The following is a 17,144-nucleotide window of genomic DNA, read 5'->3' as shown; positions in this document are numbered from 1 at the left end:
TAACACTGCAGTATGTGTATACCCAAGAAAAAATGCACGTTTTACTATCCAACTTACATCGTCCTTCCTCTTTTTAATACTGCCTTTTCACTCATGTTATGTACATTTGCTCTGCCTTCTAAATTGCTTTCTAAAATGCTAAGTTGGCCAGGCGCAGTGGCTCAATGCCTATAACCCCAGCAGTTTGGGAAGCTGAAGTGGGCCAGTTGGTTGAGCCCAAGAGTTCGAGACCAGCCTGGGCAACATGGCGAAACCTTGTCTGTACAAAAAATTAGCCAGTCATGGTGGTGTACACCTGTAGTCCCAGCTACTCAGAGGCAGACAAATTGAGTGAGCCCAGCAGGTTGAGGCTGCAGTGAGCCATGATGGTGCCACTGCCCTGCAGCCTGGGCAACAGAGCCAAGACCCTGTCTCAAAAAAAAATTAAATAAAATTCTAAGTTATTTAAAAATATGAATTTCCTACTGTTGTTGGGCAGCCACAATTAAGTCAGTTCTCTAGAGTGTGAATAATCTAACCTAGGGCTTCTGAACTATTTGCTCCTCATGGCACAGGTAAAGTACAGCAGAAAAGTTTACAGTGCACTTTTCAGAGTTTACTTTAAACTTTCAAAAGTTTACAGTGCATTACAGAGGTAATGGGGTGGAGGTTTGTAGAGCCAGCTGTCTGAGCTGCCTGCCTCCACCTTCCCACCATAGCTTAGCTCACCTGTAAGCCTTTCTAGGCTCTGTGCTGCTCACTGTCTGGAAAGCCCTAGTTGAGTGCCTCATGAGATCTTGGGGCATTAGATCTTGCCCAGTTAAGCCATTGTATATTTTATTGATTTGAAGATTTGTTAAAAGTGCTTTTAGAGAGAAAAATGTGAGAATATTTGATTCCTTTAAAGACCCTTCAACAACCACGTTGAGTTCTTCTCTGTTTTTGTCCAAAATGGAGTAAGGGTCACTTGACTAGATTATTTATATTGACAGTGAAGTGTTTGTGTGTGTGTGTGTGTGTGTGTGTGTGTGTGTTTTGACACAGTCTCACTGTCACCCAGCCTAGAGTGCAATGGCACGATTTTGGCTCACTGCAGCCTCCTCCTCCTAGGTTCAAGTGATTCTCCTGCCTCAGCCTCCCAAGTAGCTGGGATTACAGGTTCCTGCCACCATGCCTGGCTAATTTTTGTATTTTTAGTAGAGACAAAGTTTCACCATGTTGGCCAGGCTGGTCTTGAACTCCTGACCTCATGATCCACCCACCTCAGCCTGCCAAAGTGCTGGGATTACAGACATAAGCCACCGTGCTCAGCCTGACAGTGAAGTTATATGAATGAGCTTAATTAAAGAGATGCTGTAGAGATGAAATATCACATCTGCACTGTAGGGTTTAATCAGTTAGTTTTCAGTTTGCTCACTATGATATGAAAGACAAAGAGCTCTCAGATAATTTCAGAAGCTCATATAATAGTAACCTCAAATCTTTGTAAATAGAAACTCATGGTTTCGCCATGTTGCCCAGGCTGGTCTCGAACTCTTGGGCTCAACCAACTGGCCCACTTCAGCTTCCCAAACTGCTGGGGTTATAGGCATTGAGCCACTGCGCCTGGCCAACTTAGCATTTTAGAAAGCAATTTAGAAGGCAGAGCAAATGTACATAACATGAGTGAAAAGGCAGTATTAAAAAGAGGAAGGACGATGTAAGTTGGATAGTAAAATGTGCATTTTTTCTTGGGTATACACATACTGCAGTGTTAACAATTTCTCTCCAGATGGTGAGATGGTATTTCACAGCAGGGGACATGTTTGAAACCTGTTCTGTGGGTAAAGAGAAGTAGGTAGGACCTTTCTCTAGGTCCACTTCAGTCCTGTTATTTTAATTTACTTAGCATGTTGGTGAGAGTAAAAGGCTTTTGATCCTTCAGTCTAACTGGACTTAGAAGGGTAGAGCTGACCTGTTTTCTTCTCTGTCTCAAGGTAGCTTTAACTGTTGCATTTTTTGTTCTCTGGCCCAATATGAGAGTCTTGAAGTGCCCACATAAAGGTGCAGAGCTGTGGACTTTGTGGTCACTTGGCTTAACTGAGGCTCGGACCATTGTCACCTTAATGGCCTTCCTTAGCTGGATTAGTGAACATTGTATGCCAATAAGGGGATGTTGTACCACTGACCCTTTCTTGTGTTAGGCAGGAATAGGCCATGAACACTGCACAAGTGACTTGGGATCCCCAGAAGATAAGACTGAGTTCACAAGAGTGAGGATAATAAGGAATTACATCTGGTGCTGGGCAAGAGCAGCCTGGTTACTTAGTGCTGACAGACTTCAGCTGTGTGGAAACAGCATGTTCTTAATAAAATTCGAATTGTTTCATTAACCTTTTTTTTTTTTTTTTTTTTTGAGATGGAGACTCATTGTGTCATCAGGCTGGAGTGCAGTGGTGTGATCTCGGCTCACTGCAATCTCCGACTCCCTAGTTCAAGTGAGTCTCCTGCCTCAGCCTCCCGAGTAGCTGGGATTACAGGCATGCGCTACCACACCCAGCTAATTTTTGTATTTTTAGCAGAGACGGGGTTTCACCATGTTGGCCAGGATGGAAGCTTTTTTTTTTTTTTTTTTGAGATGGAGTCTTGCTCTGTCGCCCAGGCTGGAGTGTGGTGGCGCAATCTCCACTCACTGCAAGCTCCGCCTCCCGGGTTCACGCCATTCTCCTGCCTCAGCCTCCCGTGTGGCTGGGACTACAGGCGCCCGCCACCGCGCCCGGCTAATTTTTGTATTTTTAGTAGAGACGGGGTTTCACCGTGTTAGTCAGGATGGTCTCGATCTCCTGACCTCGTCATCCGCCCATCTCGGCCTCCCAAAGTGCTGGGATTACAGGCGTGAGCCACCGCGCCCGGCCTTTTTTTTATATATATAGTCTTACTTTGTTGCCCAGACTGGAGTACAGTGGCGCAAGAGCAATCTCCACCTCCCAGGTTTAGGCTATTCTCGTGCCTTAGCACGAGTCCCCAAATAGCTGGGACTATAGGTGCACTATCACCCCCAGCTAATTTTTGTATTTTTAGTACAGATGGGGTTTTGCCATGTTGGCCAGGCTGGTCTCGAACTCCTGACCTCAGGTGAACCACCCACCTCAGCCTCCCAAAGTACTGGGATTACAGGCATGAGCCAACTGTGCCCAGTTTATTAAGCGTTTCTAATGGACTGTGATGAGTATTGTAAGTTATAGCTGTTTCTAATGGTTGGCTATGTTGAAGTAACACAGTTCAACTCTTCTGGTATTTTGAAAATGTAAGATACATAAGAAAAGTGGCTTTCTTCATGGTAAGAACTATTGAAACCTTAGAATTTTTTAAAAACGTGTTTAAGGGCCAGACATAGTGGCTCAAGCCTGTAATCCCATAATCCCAGCACTTTGGAAAGCCGAGATAGCAGGATCTCTGGAGCCCAAGAGTTTGAGACCAACCTGGCAACATAAGAAGATCCCACTTCTACAAAAATTTAAAAATTAGCTGGGCGTGGTGGCACATGCCTTTAGTCCCAGCTACTTGGGAAGCTGAAGTGGGAAGATCACTTGAGCTCACAAGATGGTGGTATCTCTCCACACTGCACTTCAGCCTGGGCAACAGAGCCAGACTTTGTCTCAAAAAAAAGGAGAAAAAAAACCTGTTCAGGAGTTTGGTGCAATTAAAGATGCCCAGGGGAATGTCTTTGCTGCCCTGATGTTATAAAGCTCACACTGAATATGTCAGAATCAGCATTTTGTATCACCATCCCCAAATCCTTGATTTTGCAGTTGGATGTGACTAGGAAGTTTGTCACACACAACTGCATGTGTGTTTTGTGCTTGTTACTGCCTTCTTTTCAGTGTTCTAAAGCTAACATGTATTTTTATTTATGTGCATGTAATTTCTTTTCCCTTTTTCCCCCAGTTGTGAAAGATTTTCAAGACTATATGGAACCTGAAGAAGGTTGTCAAGGTTCACCACAGAGGAGAGGACCTCTGACCTCAGGCTCCGATGAAGAAAATGTTGCCCTGCCTCTGGGTGACAATGTGCTGACTCATAACCTGGGGATCCCGGTGTTGGTGGTATGCACAAAGGTGCGTGCTAGGGGGTTGTTGGCTTGGCTGGGTTCGGGTAGTGAACAGTCACCATCTGCAAGAAAGTTTGAGAAACTATTGAGATTTTTTTCCCAAGGGAGAGTTGGGCTTATTTGGGATTCGTTAAGGTACATTGAATATGTCAAGACAGAAAAAATTATCATGTAAATTGAAAATTTAAATGCAGGAAACATGACTAGTCAGTTTACTCATGGCCTAGGGTTAATGTCTCTGAAGCACTGTTGACTTTCAAACTTAGAACTCACAGCAGTTGGCCAGTTGCAGTGGCTCACACCTGTAATCTCAGCACTTTGGGAGGCCGAGGGGGCGGATCACGAGGTCAGGAGATGGAGACCATCCTGGCTAACAGTGAAACCCCATCTCTACTAAAAATATAAAAAATTAGCCAGGCATGGTGGTGGGCGCCTGTAGTCCCAGCTACTTGGGAGGCTGAGGCAGGAGAATGGTGTGAACACAGGAGGCGGAGCTTGCAGTGAGCCGAGATCACGCCACCGCACTCCAGCCTGGGTGATAGAGCAACACTCCGTCTCAAAAAAAATAAATTAAAAAAAAAAGAACTCACAGCAGTTTTCTTAAGTCTGTTTAAATCAGTTGATGTGGTCCAAACTGATGGTGGAAAAATAGAATGATGAGGTAGGAATAGAAATTAAGTTCAGTCATGCCAGGCATGGTGGCTCACGTAATCCCAGCACTTTGGAAGGCTCAGGTGGGTGGATCATTTGAGGTCAGGCGTTCAAGACTAGTCTGGCCAACATGGTGAAACTCTGTCTCTACTAAAATACAAAAATTAGCCGGGCTTGGTGGCAGGCGCCTGTAAATCCCAGCTACTCGGGCTGAGGCAGGAGAATTGCTTGAGCTGGGAGGCTGAGGTTACAGTGAGCTGAGGTGGCGCCACTGCACTCCATCCTGGGCGACAGAGTGAGACTATGTCTCAAAAAAAACAAAAAGAAAAAAAAAAAAACTAAGTTCAGTCATAGAGAAATAAAGTTGTATCTCTTATATGAGGAAAAACAATAGGTTTTAAAACTTTTTTTTTTTTTGAGATGGAGTTTCGCTCTTGTTGCCCAGGCAGAGTGCAGTGGTGCCATCTCGGCTCACTGCAACTTCTGCCTTCCCAGTTCAAGTGATTCTCCTGCTTCAGCCTCCTGAGTAGCTGGGATTACGGGTGCCTGCCACCACGCCCGGCTAATTTTGTATTTTTATTAGAGATGGGGGTTTCTCCATGTTGGTCAGGCTGGTCTCAAACTCCCAACCTCAGGTGATCTGCCTGCCTTGACCTTCCAGAGTGCTGGAATTACAAGCATAAGCCACCACGCCTGGCCACATTTGGGGTTTTAAAAGTACTTTATTTCCAGTCAGAGCCATCATGTTACCCAATTATAGTGTGCCATTCTCATCCTGTTCTTGAGAATGGAGCCCTGTGGAGTGGAGTGCACAACTGTGTGCACTGGGCCTGTCTCCTGATGGGAACTTGTTTGATGTTTAGAATAAACTATTAGGTGATCAGGCCTATTACATCTTCACTCTACGGATAAAAAAAAAACTGAGGCCCAAGATGAACAAGAAAAATCTCCAGTTCTTTTTTACTCTTCTCTAATTAATGCTTGGACCCTGAGCTATGGCTTTCTTCTTTGGAGCCCCAGTACTTTATTTCTGAAGAATGCGGTGTTCCCATCATCAGCAGGCAATGAGGCAAAAAGGTGACTCTGTCTGTCTTCCCTGCAGTGTGATGCGGTGAGTGTCTTGGAAAAGGAGCACGATTACAGGGATGAGCATTTGGACTTTATCCAGTCACACCTGCGGAGGTTCTGCCTTCAGTGTATCCTTTGGGCGCTGTGTGGGGCCTGGGTCACAGGCTTTCTTCCAAATGGGGCATCTTCAAAGAGATAAAGCACCTCCCGAACTCAAAATAGTGTTCTGCCAGAGAGCTTTGTATGTATCTTTTTAGTAGGTTTATGTTTTACTGTGTTGGAGTTTTAGGTTTATTAACTTGTGTCTACCTTTGATCATGCGTTTGTTTGTTTGTTTGTTTTAAGACAGTGTTTCACCACTTTGGCCAGGCTAGTCTCAAATTCCTGACCTCAAGTGATCCACCCACCTCAGTCTCCCAAAGTGCTGGGATTATAGCTGTTAGCCACTGCGCTTGGCGTATTTTTAAATTGTTTTTCTAAGACGAAGTCTGCGCTGTCACCCAGGCTGGAGTGCAGTGGTGCAATCTTAGCTCTCTGCATCGTTGTGCTCCTGGGTTCAAGCAATCCTCCTGCCTCAGCCTCTTGAGTACCTGGGACTGCAGTTGTGCACCACCACATCCAGATTTTTTGTTTGTTTTGAGACAGAGCTTCACTCTTGTCATCCAAGCTGGAGTGCAATGGCATGATCTCAGCTCACTGCAACCTCCATCTCCTAGGTTCAAGTGATTCTCCTGCCTCAGCCTCCCGAGTAGCTGGGATTACAGGTATGAGCCACCACACCTGACTAATTTTTGTACTTTTAGTAGAGATGGGGTTTCACCATGTTGGCCAGGCTAGTCTTGAACTCCTGACTTCATGTGATCCACCCACCTCGGCTGCCTCAAAATGCTGGGATTACAGGCTTGAGCCACCACGCCCGGCCATCTGGATAATTTTTGTATTTTTAGTAGAGATAGGGTTTTAGCATGTTGGCCAGGCTGTTCTCGAATTCCTGACCTCAAGTGATCTGCCCGCCTCGGCCTCCCAAAGTGCTGGGATTACAGGCGTGAGCCACCGCCTCCGCCCACTTTTATTAATGCTGTGCATTTGATAAGCCTTCGTATTAAGAATTTAATGTGATCATTTTATCATCAAATTACTTTTATCATACTGTCTTAGAAATATTTTTTTGTTTTGAGACGGAGTCTTGTTCTGTCACCCAGGCTGGAGTGCAGTGGCACAATCTCGGCTCCCTGCAAGCTCCGCCTCCTGGGTTCACGCTATTCTCCTGCCTCAGCCTCCCGAGTAGCTGGGACTACAGGTGCCTGCCACCATGCCTGGCTAATTTTTTTTTAATTTTTAGTAGGGACGGGGTTTCACTGTGTTAGCCAGGATGGTCTCGATCTCCTGACCTCGTGATCTGCCCGTCTCGGCCTCCCAGAGTGTTGGGATTACAGGCGTGAGCCACCGCACCCGGCAGAAATATTTTTAAACTTTGCTTTTATGTAGAAAAGGTCAATTACCAAACAGGGTATTGTTTTATAGGCCACTGGTGTTTCCCATATGTTTGTGTTTCGTGCTGTCCATGATAGAGAGGTGGTAGTGTCTGTAGTCTTTTGAGTCCTGTTACTGTAAAAGGCCAATAGCAGCTGGTGCCATGGTTCCACACCCTGGGGTGGAGGTGAGAGATGAGTTCCTGCCACCTTTTTTGGGATGGCCCATTAGCCTTTTGGCACCCATCCCTCAAAAAATGGGGTTAGTGATAAATTTGGTCACATGTAAGCATCTGCCTGGGAAGGAATCTGTGTACCTTGATATTCTGAGAGTGTTTTCCTGGGCTAACCACAGAGCCAGTACTTGACTTCTCAGAGAGTAATTTGTGGGATCAAGACAACAATTTACATGTTAAAAAATAAACTGCACAGCCCACTAGCATCAACATAGCTTTATGCTTTTGACTTGGTTCATCTGCTACTATGACCTTTTTACTTATTTATTTATTATTTTTTACCAGTTTGCAATATGCATATGTAATACTATAAGCGTTTTAGTTTTTAAAATTGTAACGCTTTCTGTTACTCATGTATTGATTAAAAACTGATCAACCTATGAGTAGTACTTTGAGGTTATATGTGTTTGATTTTGTCTCCTCCTGCAGTGAATTGATTTTTCTTAAGCAGATTGATTAGATGGAGCTGCCTTGATTTACACATCAGTGAAAGAAGAGAAAAACCTCGACTTGTTGTATAAGTATATTGTTCATAAAACATACGGTTTCCACTTCACCACACCTGCCTTAGTTGTGGAAAAGGATGCCGTTTTTATGTGAGTTATTTTGAGATGATGCTTTGAAACTCTTCTTTTTACAGTACATTTGCTTTTTACATTTTACCCCTTCAAGGAAGGTGCCTTCTGTCTGTGTCTTCTATAGCCAGCTCTCTCACTGCACCTTCTCTCTCTGCTCCTTTCCGAATTATGAGGCATTTGCCTGAGGGAAGTGGGTGGTGTGGTCAGGGGTGCTGCCTTTCTTCATCAAGAGCAAGTTGCCAAAACCTAAGCTAGCGATTTTTGGCACTCACTGTCAACTCTGGTAAAATACTGGCTGGGGAGGGAATATAGGGAATTGTGCTTGGGGGATCCTGAATGTCTTCTGTTAAAACGCCTGCTTTATCTGTGTGTTGGCAGGGATGATTGCAAACATCCTCTCAGCATCTCTGTCAGCATGGGCTTTGGCTATACTAAGTGCGTACTGTGTTTCTGGCATTTCACATTTTGGGAGCCACTGGAGTTGATTGTCCTCGATAGAGACTTGGATACCTGTTTTCCCAACCTGGTGTCTTTCTCTCACTGGAGAATCATAGTGTTGCTGGATGCATAAATGTGAAGCTGTGGTCTCTGACAGGAATTGTGTTAGCAGATTGATGTTCAGGCTTCAGTATCCTCCTGACTTAAAAAACAATTACATTATTCATTCAGGAAACCTTACTCAGCACCCACTAGGTGCTCAGGTTCTCTGCAAGGGACACAGAAATGAATGATACGTGTTCCTCGCACATGGCACTGTAGAGGGGACACACACAGCTGAAGAAGGGAAGGGCAGTGATGGGGTTATGGAGGAAGTATGGCAGGGAAGGTGGGAGGGTGATGCTGGAAGACAAGTGGTAGATCCCACGCGGACTGGAAAGAATTGCAATAGGGGAAGCCGGCGAGTGCAGTCTGTGAGAGGCTGGAAATGCGAAAGCCAGGAGCTGTCAGGGAACTGGGTTGCCTCCTGCATAGTCAAGGAGAGTGTCACTCAGGCTAATCATAGATGGCATACCTACAGGCTTGGGCTGATTTTAGAGACTTGTTCAGAGCAGTCAGGCAGGTGCCAAAGGCACAAGCCCAGTGAGAGGTGTGTTTTTGGAATCACTTGGTATCCAAATCACATGTCATCCCTAGGAGCAAGGAGACCGGTTGATTTTGGGGCTGGTCTGGAATGAAGAAGCATCTCTGAGCTTACAAAGGCTGCATGGCCCACGGCAGTATCTCAGTCATGCCCTATCCCTTTGCACATTTGGTCCTGTTGGTTACTTCTCTGTTGACTGGCAAAATCAGCAAGGATATTGGGGTGGAGCACCCTGGCTAAGTACCCTCTTGATTATAGAGCTATGGAGTAGAAGTCAGATGGAGAATGAAAGGCCTGTGAGAACAATCAGTCAGTTGCCACCTTTCAGAGCTGCTTGAGTTCAAAAGTGTGTCATACAGGACATTTTACCATTGCTACCTTTAAGGGATTCAGGTGGGAACCCTAGGCTGTGGCTTCACATAATGGAACTTGGGTGCCATCCTACCTGTGATGTTGAGCTGTCCAGCACTAGTGTAGGAACCTCAAGGACCGTGCTCCTCTGGTTTGGGGCCTAGGACAAACATAGGCCCTGCATGCCACTTGGTTCTAGGACACATTTTCCCATGCAAGCAAAGTTAATGAACCAGTCCACAAGATAACCGTTGCAAGAATTCTTAGAGAAACAACCTGCAGGAGGGGAGCCATGACAGAGCCCAAGAAAACCATCCCATCCCGAGCTCTGCCTTCTGTGCTGCTCTCACACAGTGGGGTCTGAACAGGACCCCACTGTGTCCTTGCTCTTCTAGGTGGAGTTGTGGGAGAGTGCTAAATGCTTTGAGTGGGGCAGCCTGTGGAGTCAGATCTCGTACTGGCTCCTTAGACCTTGGGCCGGTGAACTCCGTGTGGAGCAGGACCTGCAATGTTGTTCTGATGATTATATCCACAGTGTATTTTGGCACATCTGCCAAAAGCTACAAACAGCCCCCAATAACTACATACTGTATCTTATGGGAAGGGTCCTACCGAGGAGTCCTGAATGTGATCTGAGTATGCTCTAAGGCAACCCCAGAAAAAGCAATTCAGTCCCTCTCTCTTTGCCTTTAGACCTGCAGGCTGGGACAATGAAAAGAAAATAGCTATTTTACATGAAAATTTTACAACCGTGAAGCCAGAAGATGCATATGAAGACTTTATTGTGAAACCTCCCGTGAGAAAGGTAGTCAAAGACAATTGCTTTAAGGGCTTAGGGCTGGGCATGGTGGCTCACACCTGTAATCCCAGCACTTTAGGAGGCCAAGGCGGGCAGATCACATGAGGTCAGGAGTTTGAGACAGCCTGGCCAACATGGCGAAACCCTGTCTCCACCAAAAATACAAAAATTAGCCAGGTATGGTGGCAGGCGCCTGTAATCCCAGCTACTTGGGAGGCTGAGGCATGAGAATCGCTTGAACCTGGGAGGCAGAGGTTGCAGTGAGCCCAGATTGCACCACTGCACTCCAACCCTGGCAACAGAGCGAGACTCCATATCAAAAAAAAAAAAAGAAAAAGGGTTTAGGTGTTTTTTAATGCAAAAAGAAACCTATAAAGATGGGGCGTGGTGGCTCATTCCTGTAATACCAGCAGTTTGGGAGGCTGAGGCAGGAGAATTGCTTGAACCCTGGAGGCGGAGGTTGCAGTGAGCCGAAATCATGCCACTGTACTCCATTGTGGGCGACAAGAGCGAGACTCTGTCTCAAAAACAAAACAAAACAAAAAACTATAAAGAAACAGGTCTTACACATTGTGTAGTTTGTAGGGGTTGGTGGGGAGTAGTAAGTCCCAGGGCCTTTTGTTGATTTTTTTTTTTTTTTTGAGACGGAGTCTCGCTCTGTCACCCAGGCTGGAGTGCAGTGGCCAGATCTCAGCTCACTGCAAGCTCCGCCTCCTGGGTTTACCCCATTCTTCTGCCTCAGCCTCCCAAGTAACTGGGACTACAGGCGCTCGCCACCTCGCCTGGCTAGTTTTTTTTTTTTGTATTTTTTAGTAGAGACGGGGTTTCACCGTGTTAGCCAGGATGGTCTCGATCTCCTGACCTCATGATCCACCCGTCTCGGCCTCCCAAAGTGCTGGGATTACAGGCTTGAGCCACTGCGCCCGCCCGGCCTTGTTGATCTTTAAATGAGGTCTGGTGTTATGTAAATGGCTCGGGGCTGGTGGGCAGGAGTGATGGAATGCCCACCTGGAGTTGGTGGTGTTTCCCATTAAGTCCTGCCAGTGCTGCTGTTGCCTCTGGATTGCTGTTATTGGATCCCCTCATGTGATGTCCTGCAGACCCTGAGGTGTTTAGAACCCGCCAGACTTAAAAACGCCAGTTGGCTACATGCCACAGCTGGTTTTGGGAGAGGTCTGTGCCAGGCTAGAAAAATGTTACTCTGCAGTCTCAGCAGGGATCCCCTAGACCTGTGTCAAAGCCTGAGCCTCAGACTCTCCTTTCGGCATGAAGTTTGACAGTGGTTGGGAGTATTCTTGGCCTGTGGCCACACATGTGTATGTTTCTTCACAGCTGGTCCACGACAAAGAGTTGGCAGCAGAAGATGAGCAGGTGTTCCTAATGAAGCAACAGGTAAGAAGACCAGTGAGGTTAGAACAGAGGCCTTCTCATATATGAAATGCCAGTTCCTAGGGTGGGATTGGAGGTGTCTGCATGTGGGGATTCACAAAGAGCTTGCAGTGGTAGAGGGGTTGGGACCAGGTCTCATTCCCTCCTATTTCTAGGATTAGTTGGGGATGGACCACTTTCCTTAGCAGATCACCTGCCTGCCTTGCAGACTCCTACAGGAATAGTAGGATTCGTGTCTTTTAAGTGCTTTCTTTGGAAACGCGGTTTTCTGGCATAATACTTCCTATGTTGACAGTTTACCAAGTAACCTGACTACACTTCCATTATTTCTTTCTTTTTATTTATTTACTTTTAATTTAAGTTCTAGGGTACATGTGCACAATGTGCAGGTTTGTTTAAGTTCTAGGGTACATGTGCACAACGTGCAGGTTTGTATACGTATACATGTGCCATATTGGTGTGCTGCACCCATCCATTATTTCATGTAGCCTCACACAGCCCTGTACATAAAGGCAGGTGATGCCCATTTTGCAGGTGAGGAGAGTAACTTCCCCGAGCCGACGGTTTAGAATGCAAACTTCACATTTCTCTAACCCAGATTATTGTTAGATTTGTCCTGGGTCCACCTATCATCTGCCCAGTGGTATAGGCAGGTCAGCAGGAGGTTTTGATGGTTCTTTTTCCAACTGTTTCCTTCTTTTTCCAACCTTTTCCTTTCTGTCCCTTGCTTGCTTCCTGAGCTTCAAAACTGGTTACTTGGAGTATTTTTTTTCACCATGCACCAAACTGCTCAATTAAAATTTTTTGCATTTGTAGTATAAAACCTAGGACTTAGTTGTTGTTAATAGTGCCCTCTAGTGGAGTACTTGTAGTAAGTTTTTCTCTAGGCCTTGGTTAATGGCCAGTTTGTCCCTCTCTTTGCAGTCACTCCTTGCCAAGCAGCCAGCCACGCCCACGAGAGCTTCTGTGAGTACCTTACACTAAACAGAGGGTCAAGGCCCAGTGTTGCAGGTGTCGTCAAACTTTATACCATTATTTGTGAGAGCTTATATTTGTGTGGGTTTTGTGTTTTCAGTGGGAATTTGGTTTCCCTAAAGACCCGTGACCAGAAACATAAAAGAAACTCAAGATGTTTCTGGTGAAAGAATGCAACTCTGGGAATTAGGGTGAGCTAGCTTTGTTATCTGGATGTCTTTCAGGAGAAACAGATCCAGAAAGGGCTTGAGTTGAGGGCATACTGCCAGTCCTGTACCATAGCCTATGAAAAATATCCTGCAGAAGCATGTCTCCATTTGTGGCATATGTATTTTTTGTTATTGTTATGCCTGTGTGTGACCTTAGCTGCTTTTGAACTTAGGAATCTCCTGCAAGAGGACCCTCTGGCTCTCCAAGGACTCAGGGTCGGGGAGGGCCAGCCAGTGTGCCTAGCTCCTCCCCAGGCACGTCAGTAAAAAAGCCGGACCCAAACATCAAAAGTATGTATTCCTCAAAAGTATGTCTCTTTGGAGAGTAGTTTAGTTTCAGACCTGAGCCCTGCAGGGGCTGTGTGGCTGAGTCTATAAGGTGGAGACTCATGGAAGCCAGGCTATTCTCTTCCTCATTAAGGGCTACTTTCCATTTCCCCCATTCCAGAGGAAGAAGGTCTGTGGTAGACAGAGACCAGGGCCTGTTCCTTTGTTGGAATTGGTAGCCCATGCACCTGGCTCTGGGTGAGACCTCACTTAGGCCCTGCACATTCCTTCAGAGAGGAATGCAAAATAATAACTTTATTTTATTTTTTTAGAGACAGGGTCTCAGTCTGTCACCTATCCTGTGGCACAGTCATGTGATCATAGCGCACTGCAGCCTCAAACTCCTGGGCTCAAGCAATCCTCCCACGTCAACTCCTGAGTAGCTGGGACTACAGGCGTGTGCCACCATGCCCAGCTAATTTTTTAAACTTTTATTGTAGGCCAGATGCAGTGCCTCATGCCTATAATCCTAGTACTTTGGGAGGCCAAGGTGGGAGGACTGCTTGAGCTCAAGAGTTGGAGACCAGCCTGGGCCAAATAGTGAGACCTCGCCTCTACAGAAAATTTCAAAATTAGCTGGGCATGATTGTGCTTGCCTCTAGTCCCAGCTACTCAAGTGGATGAAGCGGCAGGATTGCTTGAGCCCAGGGCATTGAGGCTGCAGTGAGCTGTGATTATGCCACTGCACTCCAGCCAGGGTGACAGAGTGAGACTCTTTATTTTATTTTTTTTTGAGACGGAGTCTCGCTCTGCCGCCCAGGCTGGAGTACAGTGGCCGGATCTCAGCTTACTGCAAGCTCCGCCTCCCAGGTTTACGCCATTCTCCTGCCTCAGCCTCCCGAGTAGCTGGGAATACAGGCACCTGCCACCTCGCCCGGCTAGTTTTTTGTATTTTTAGTAGAGATGGGGTTTCACCGTGTTAGCCAGAATGGTCTCGATTTCCTGACCTCGTGATACGCCCGTCTCGGCCTCCCAAAGTGCTGGGATTACAGGCTTGAGCCACCGCGCCCGGCCGAGACTCCTTAAAAAAAAAAAAAAGGTCGGGTGTGGTGACTCACGCCTGTAATCCTGTAATCTCAGCACTTTGGGAGGCTGAAGTGGGCAGATCACTTGAGGTCAGGAGTTTGAGACCAGCCTGGCCAACATGGTGAAACCTTCTCTCTACTAAAAATACACAAAGGAGCCAGGTGTGATGGTGGGTAGCTGCAATCCTAGCTACCTGGGAGGTAGAGGCAGGAGAATGGCTTGAACCCGGGAGGGTGAGGTTACAGTGAGCCAAGATTGTGCCACTGCACTCCAGCCTGGGCAACAGAGCAAGACTCCATCTCAACAAAACACAAAAGAATTTTTTGTAAAGGTGGGGGTCTCACTGATATTGCCGAGGCTGGTCTCAAGCTCCTAGCCTCAAGCAGTCCTACCTGCTTGGTCTCCCCAAATGATGGGATTACAGGCGTGAGCCACCACGCCTGGCTGAGGGAGTCACTTTAAAGTGTGTATTCTGAATCCTTAGCCTTGTTTCTCATGTTTATATTATTACTATTTATGAATTGTGGGGATTTTTTCCTCCTTCACTTCTCTTGTCAAGCTCAACTACTTTTCAGATTAAGTAGCTTTTATCCCAGTAACTTAGTGATACTCAGAGATACTGCCTGCAATGAAACCATTAAAAAACAGTTTTATTTAATGCTTGCATGTTTGATGGGTGTGTTCTATTCAGGATGTGAGCTTTTCACAGCAGGTTTGGAATGTTAAGTGCTCATGCGCCTTTGAAAAACACTGTCTCATGGACGGGGAGGTGGAGTGGAGCACAGGTTATCTATTTTGCCCCCAAACAAGTGGGAAATGTAAACATGGTTCCACTTAGTAATCATGCTAAGTAGCCTCAGCGGTAGCAGTGTAAAGGCATCGGTAGCAGTGTAAAGGCATCGTAGCAAATGAATGTTATCAATATCCTAGGAAGCTGATAGCCACAAATGGCTAATGCCAAGCTGAGAACTAGGGTGTTTAATTTTAAGTCTTCCAGTTTATATGATGCTTTTTTTCCCCTTTAATTTTCCTTAGATAATGCTGCAAGTGAAGGGGTGTTGGCCAGCTTCTTCAACAGTCTGTTAAGTAAAAAGACAGGCTCTCCTGGAAGTCCTGGTGCTGGTGGGGTGCAGAGCACAGCCAAGAAGTCAGGTACAGAAGGGCCCTGGAGACCTGTGACTCTTGTGGTTGAGCAGTCTTGCAAGGATGGAGAGGCAGACACCTGCCCTGCCGACCCCACAGTGTCCTGAATAGCCAAGCAAGGAAGCAGGTCTTCACTTCCTACTGAGCAGTGTGCCATGCTTTCAGTGGGATTGCTGTACTACCATGCAGGTTTCCTTGGCACATTGAGAGTGGGATTTGTGTACATTAGGGTTCTTGGGAACTGGGTGTTGGGTGAGTTGAGATATAGCCTAAATTACATATGTGGCCATGTTGTAGAACCTCTTCAGTAGAAGTCATGGTCCATGGAGGGTGTACCAGTGACTTTTTTTTTTTTTTTTCTTTTTCCAAGATGGAGTTTTGCTCTTGTTGCTCAGGCTGGAGTGCAATGGCATGATCTCACCTCACTGCAACCTCCGCCTCCCAGGTTCAAGCGATTCTCCTGCCTCAGCCTCCCGAGTAGCTGGGATTACAGGTGCCCTGCCACCACGCCCAGCTAATTTTTTGTATTTTTAGTAGAGATGTGGTTTCATCATGTTGGCCAGGCTGGTCTTGAACTCTTGACCTCAGATGATCCCTCCACCTCAGCCTCCCAAAGTGCTGGGATTACAGGTGTGAGCCACCGCCCCTGGCTGACAATTTTTGTTTTGTTTTGTTTTAATAGAGACGGAGTCTTGCTGTGTCGCCCAGGCTAAAGTGCAGTGGCGTGATCTCAACTCACTGCCAACCTCTGCCACCTGGGTTCAAGCAATTTTCTTGCCTCAGCCTCCCGAGTAGCTAGGACTACAGGCACGCGCCACCACATCTGGCTAATTTTTTTGTATTTTTAATAGAGATGGTGTTTCACTGTGTTGGCCAGGCCGTTCTCGAACTCCTGACCTCAGGTGATCCGCCTGCCTTGGCCTCCCAAAGTGCTGGGATTAGAGACGTGAGCCACGGCACCTGGCGTACTTTTAATTTTTTTAAATTATACTAAAGCCTTAGTTGTTCTGAACCAGTGATGTTTTATTTGTTCTATTTTTTTTTTTTTCTGTGACGCTTTGTAAGGATTTTGGTTTACTCCACTGCCCCCAGTTTTTCTGTGAACTAGAACCTGTGAACCCTCACTGTCTCACTGCAGAGTCAGGGCCTCCTCCTCCTCCCTGAAGCTCCTCACTTATCACATCCCCACCTCTGTGGCAGCCACCGCCTGTCCTTCCATGTAGGCAGGTAGGGCAGGTCTGTGTCTTGGAGATCTCTGAAACAAAACAAAACATGTTGCTTGGGAATTAACATTTTCCCAGGAAGCTGCAGGACATTTTTTTTTTGGATTGGAGCCTTGCTCTGTCGCCCAGGCTGGAGTGCAGTGGCATGATCTCGGCTCACTGCAGCCTCTGCTTCCCGGGTTCGAGCAGTTCTCCTGTCTTAGCCTCCCGGGTAGCTGGGGTTACAGGCGCCCACCACCATGCCTGGCTAATTTTTTTCTATTTTTAATAGAGATGGGGTTTCACCATATTGGCCAGGCTGGTCTTGAACTTCTGACCTTGTGATCCCCCCGCCTCAGCCTCCCAAGCTGGGATGACAGGCGTGAGCCACCACGCCCGGCGTGCTGGAGGACATTTTAAGGGGTCTTTGCTTTCCATTTTCCATTGGCTATAAGGTATGTTTATACAGTGTTTCCCTAATTGATGTCTTCAGGGCAGAGGAGACCCTCAGGAAATCACTCCATCCTTGGGGCAGCCTGGGCCTTCAGTGGCTTCCACATTCTAAGAA

General features: G+C 46.5%; 1 protein-coding gene across 6 annotated transcripts in view; it reads left to right on the top strand.

The window, feature by feature from the left end:
* Positions 1-17,144, top strand: part of DYNC1LI2 (dynein cytoplasmic 1 light intermediate chain 2) — a 33,128-nt gene that overhangs the window by 12,431 nt on the left and 3,553 nt on the right. For 4 of the 6 annotated variants that reach the window (XM_077984122.1, XM_077984124.1, XM_015126332.3 and 1 more), the window contains 8 exons: positions 3,907-4,076; positions 5,823-5,916; positions 7,957-8,092; positions 10,200-10,311; positions 11,638-11,697; positions 12,619-12,660; positions 13,052-13,169; positions 15,267-15,383. In XM_077984122.1, coding sequence (XP_077840248.1) covers positions 3,907-4,076; positions 5,823-5,916; positions 7,957-8,092; positions 10,200-10,311; positions 11,638-11,697; positions 12,619-12,660; positions 13,052-13,169; positions 15,267-15,383 — 849 coding nt within the window. Of the gene's footprint in view, positions 1-3,906; positions 4,077-5,822; positions 5,917-7,956; positions 8,093-10,199; positions 10,312-11,637; positions 11,698-12,618; positions 12,661-13,051; positions 13,170-15,266; positions 15,416-16,512; positions 16,602-17,144 lie in introns of all 6 variants that reach the window. The other 2 variants (XR_013410980.1, XM_077984121.1) reach the window with 2 other exon arrangements.

This window comes from Macaca mulatta, chromosome 20 (genome assembly GCF_049350105.2).
Source record: "Macaca mulatta isolate MMU2019108-1 chromosome 20, T2T-MMU8v2.0, whole genome shotgun sequence".
Classification (NCBI taxonomy): Eukaryota; Metazoa; Chordata; class Mammalia; order Primates; family Cercopithecidae; genus Macaca; species Macaca mulatta.
Note: the sequence above shows the minus strand (reverse complement) of the source record. Positions and strands in the feature narration are given on the sequence as shown.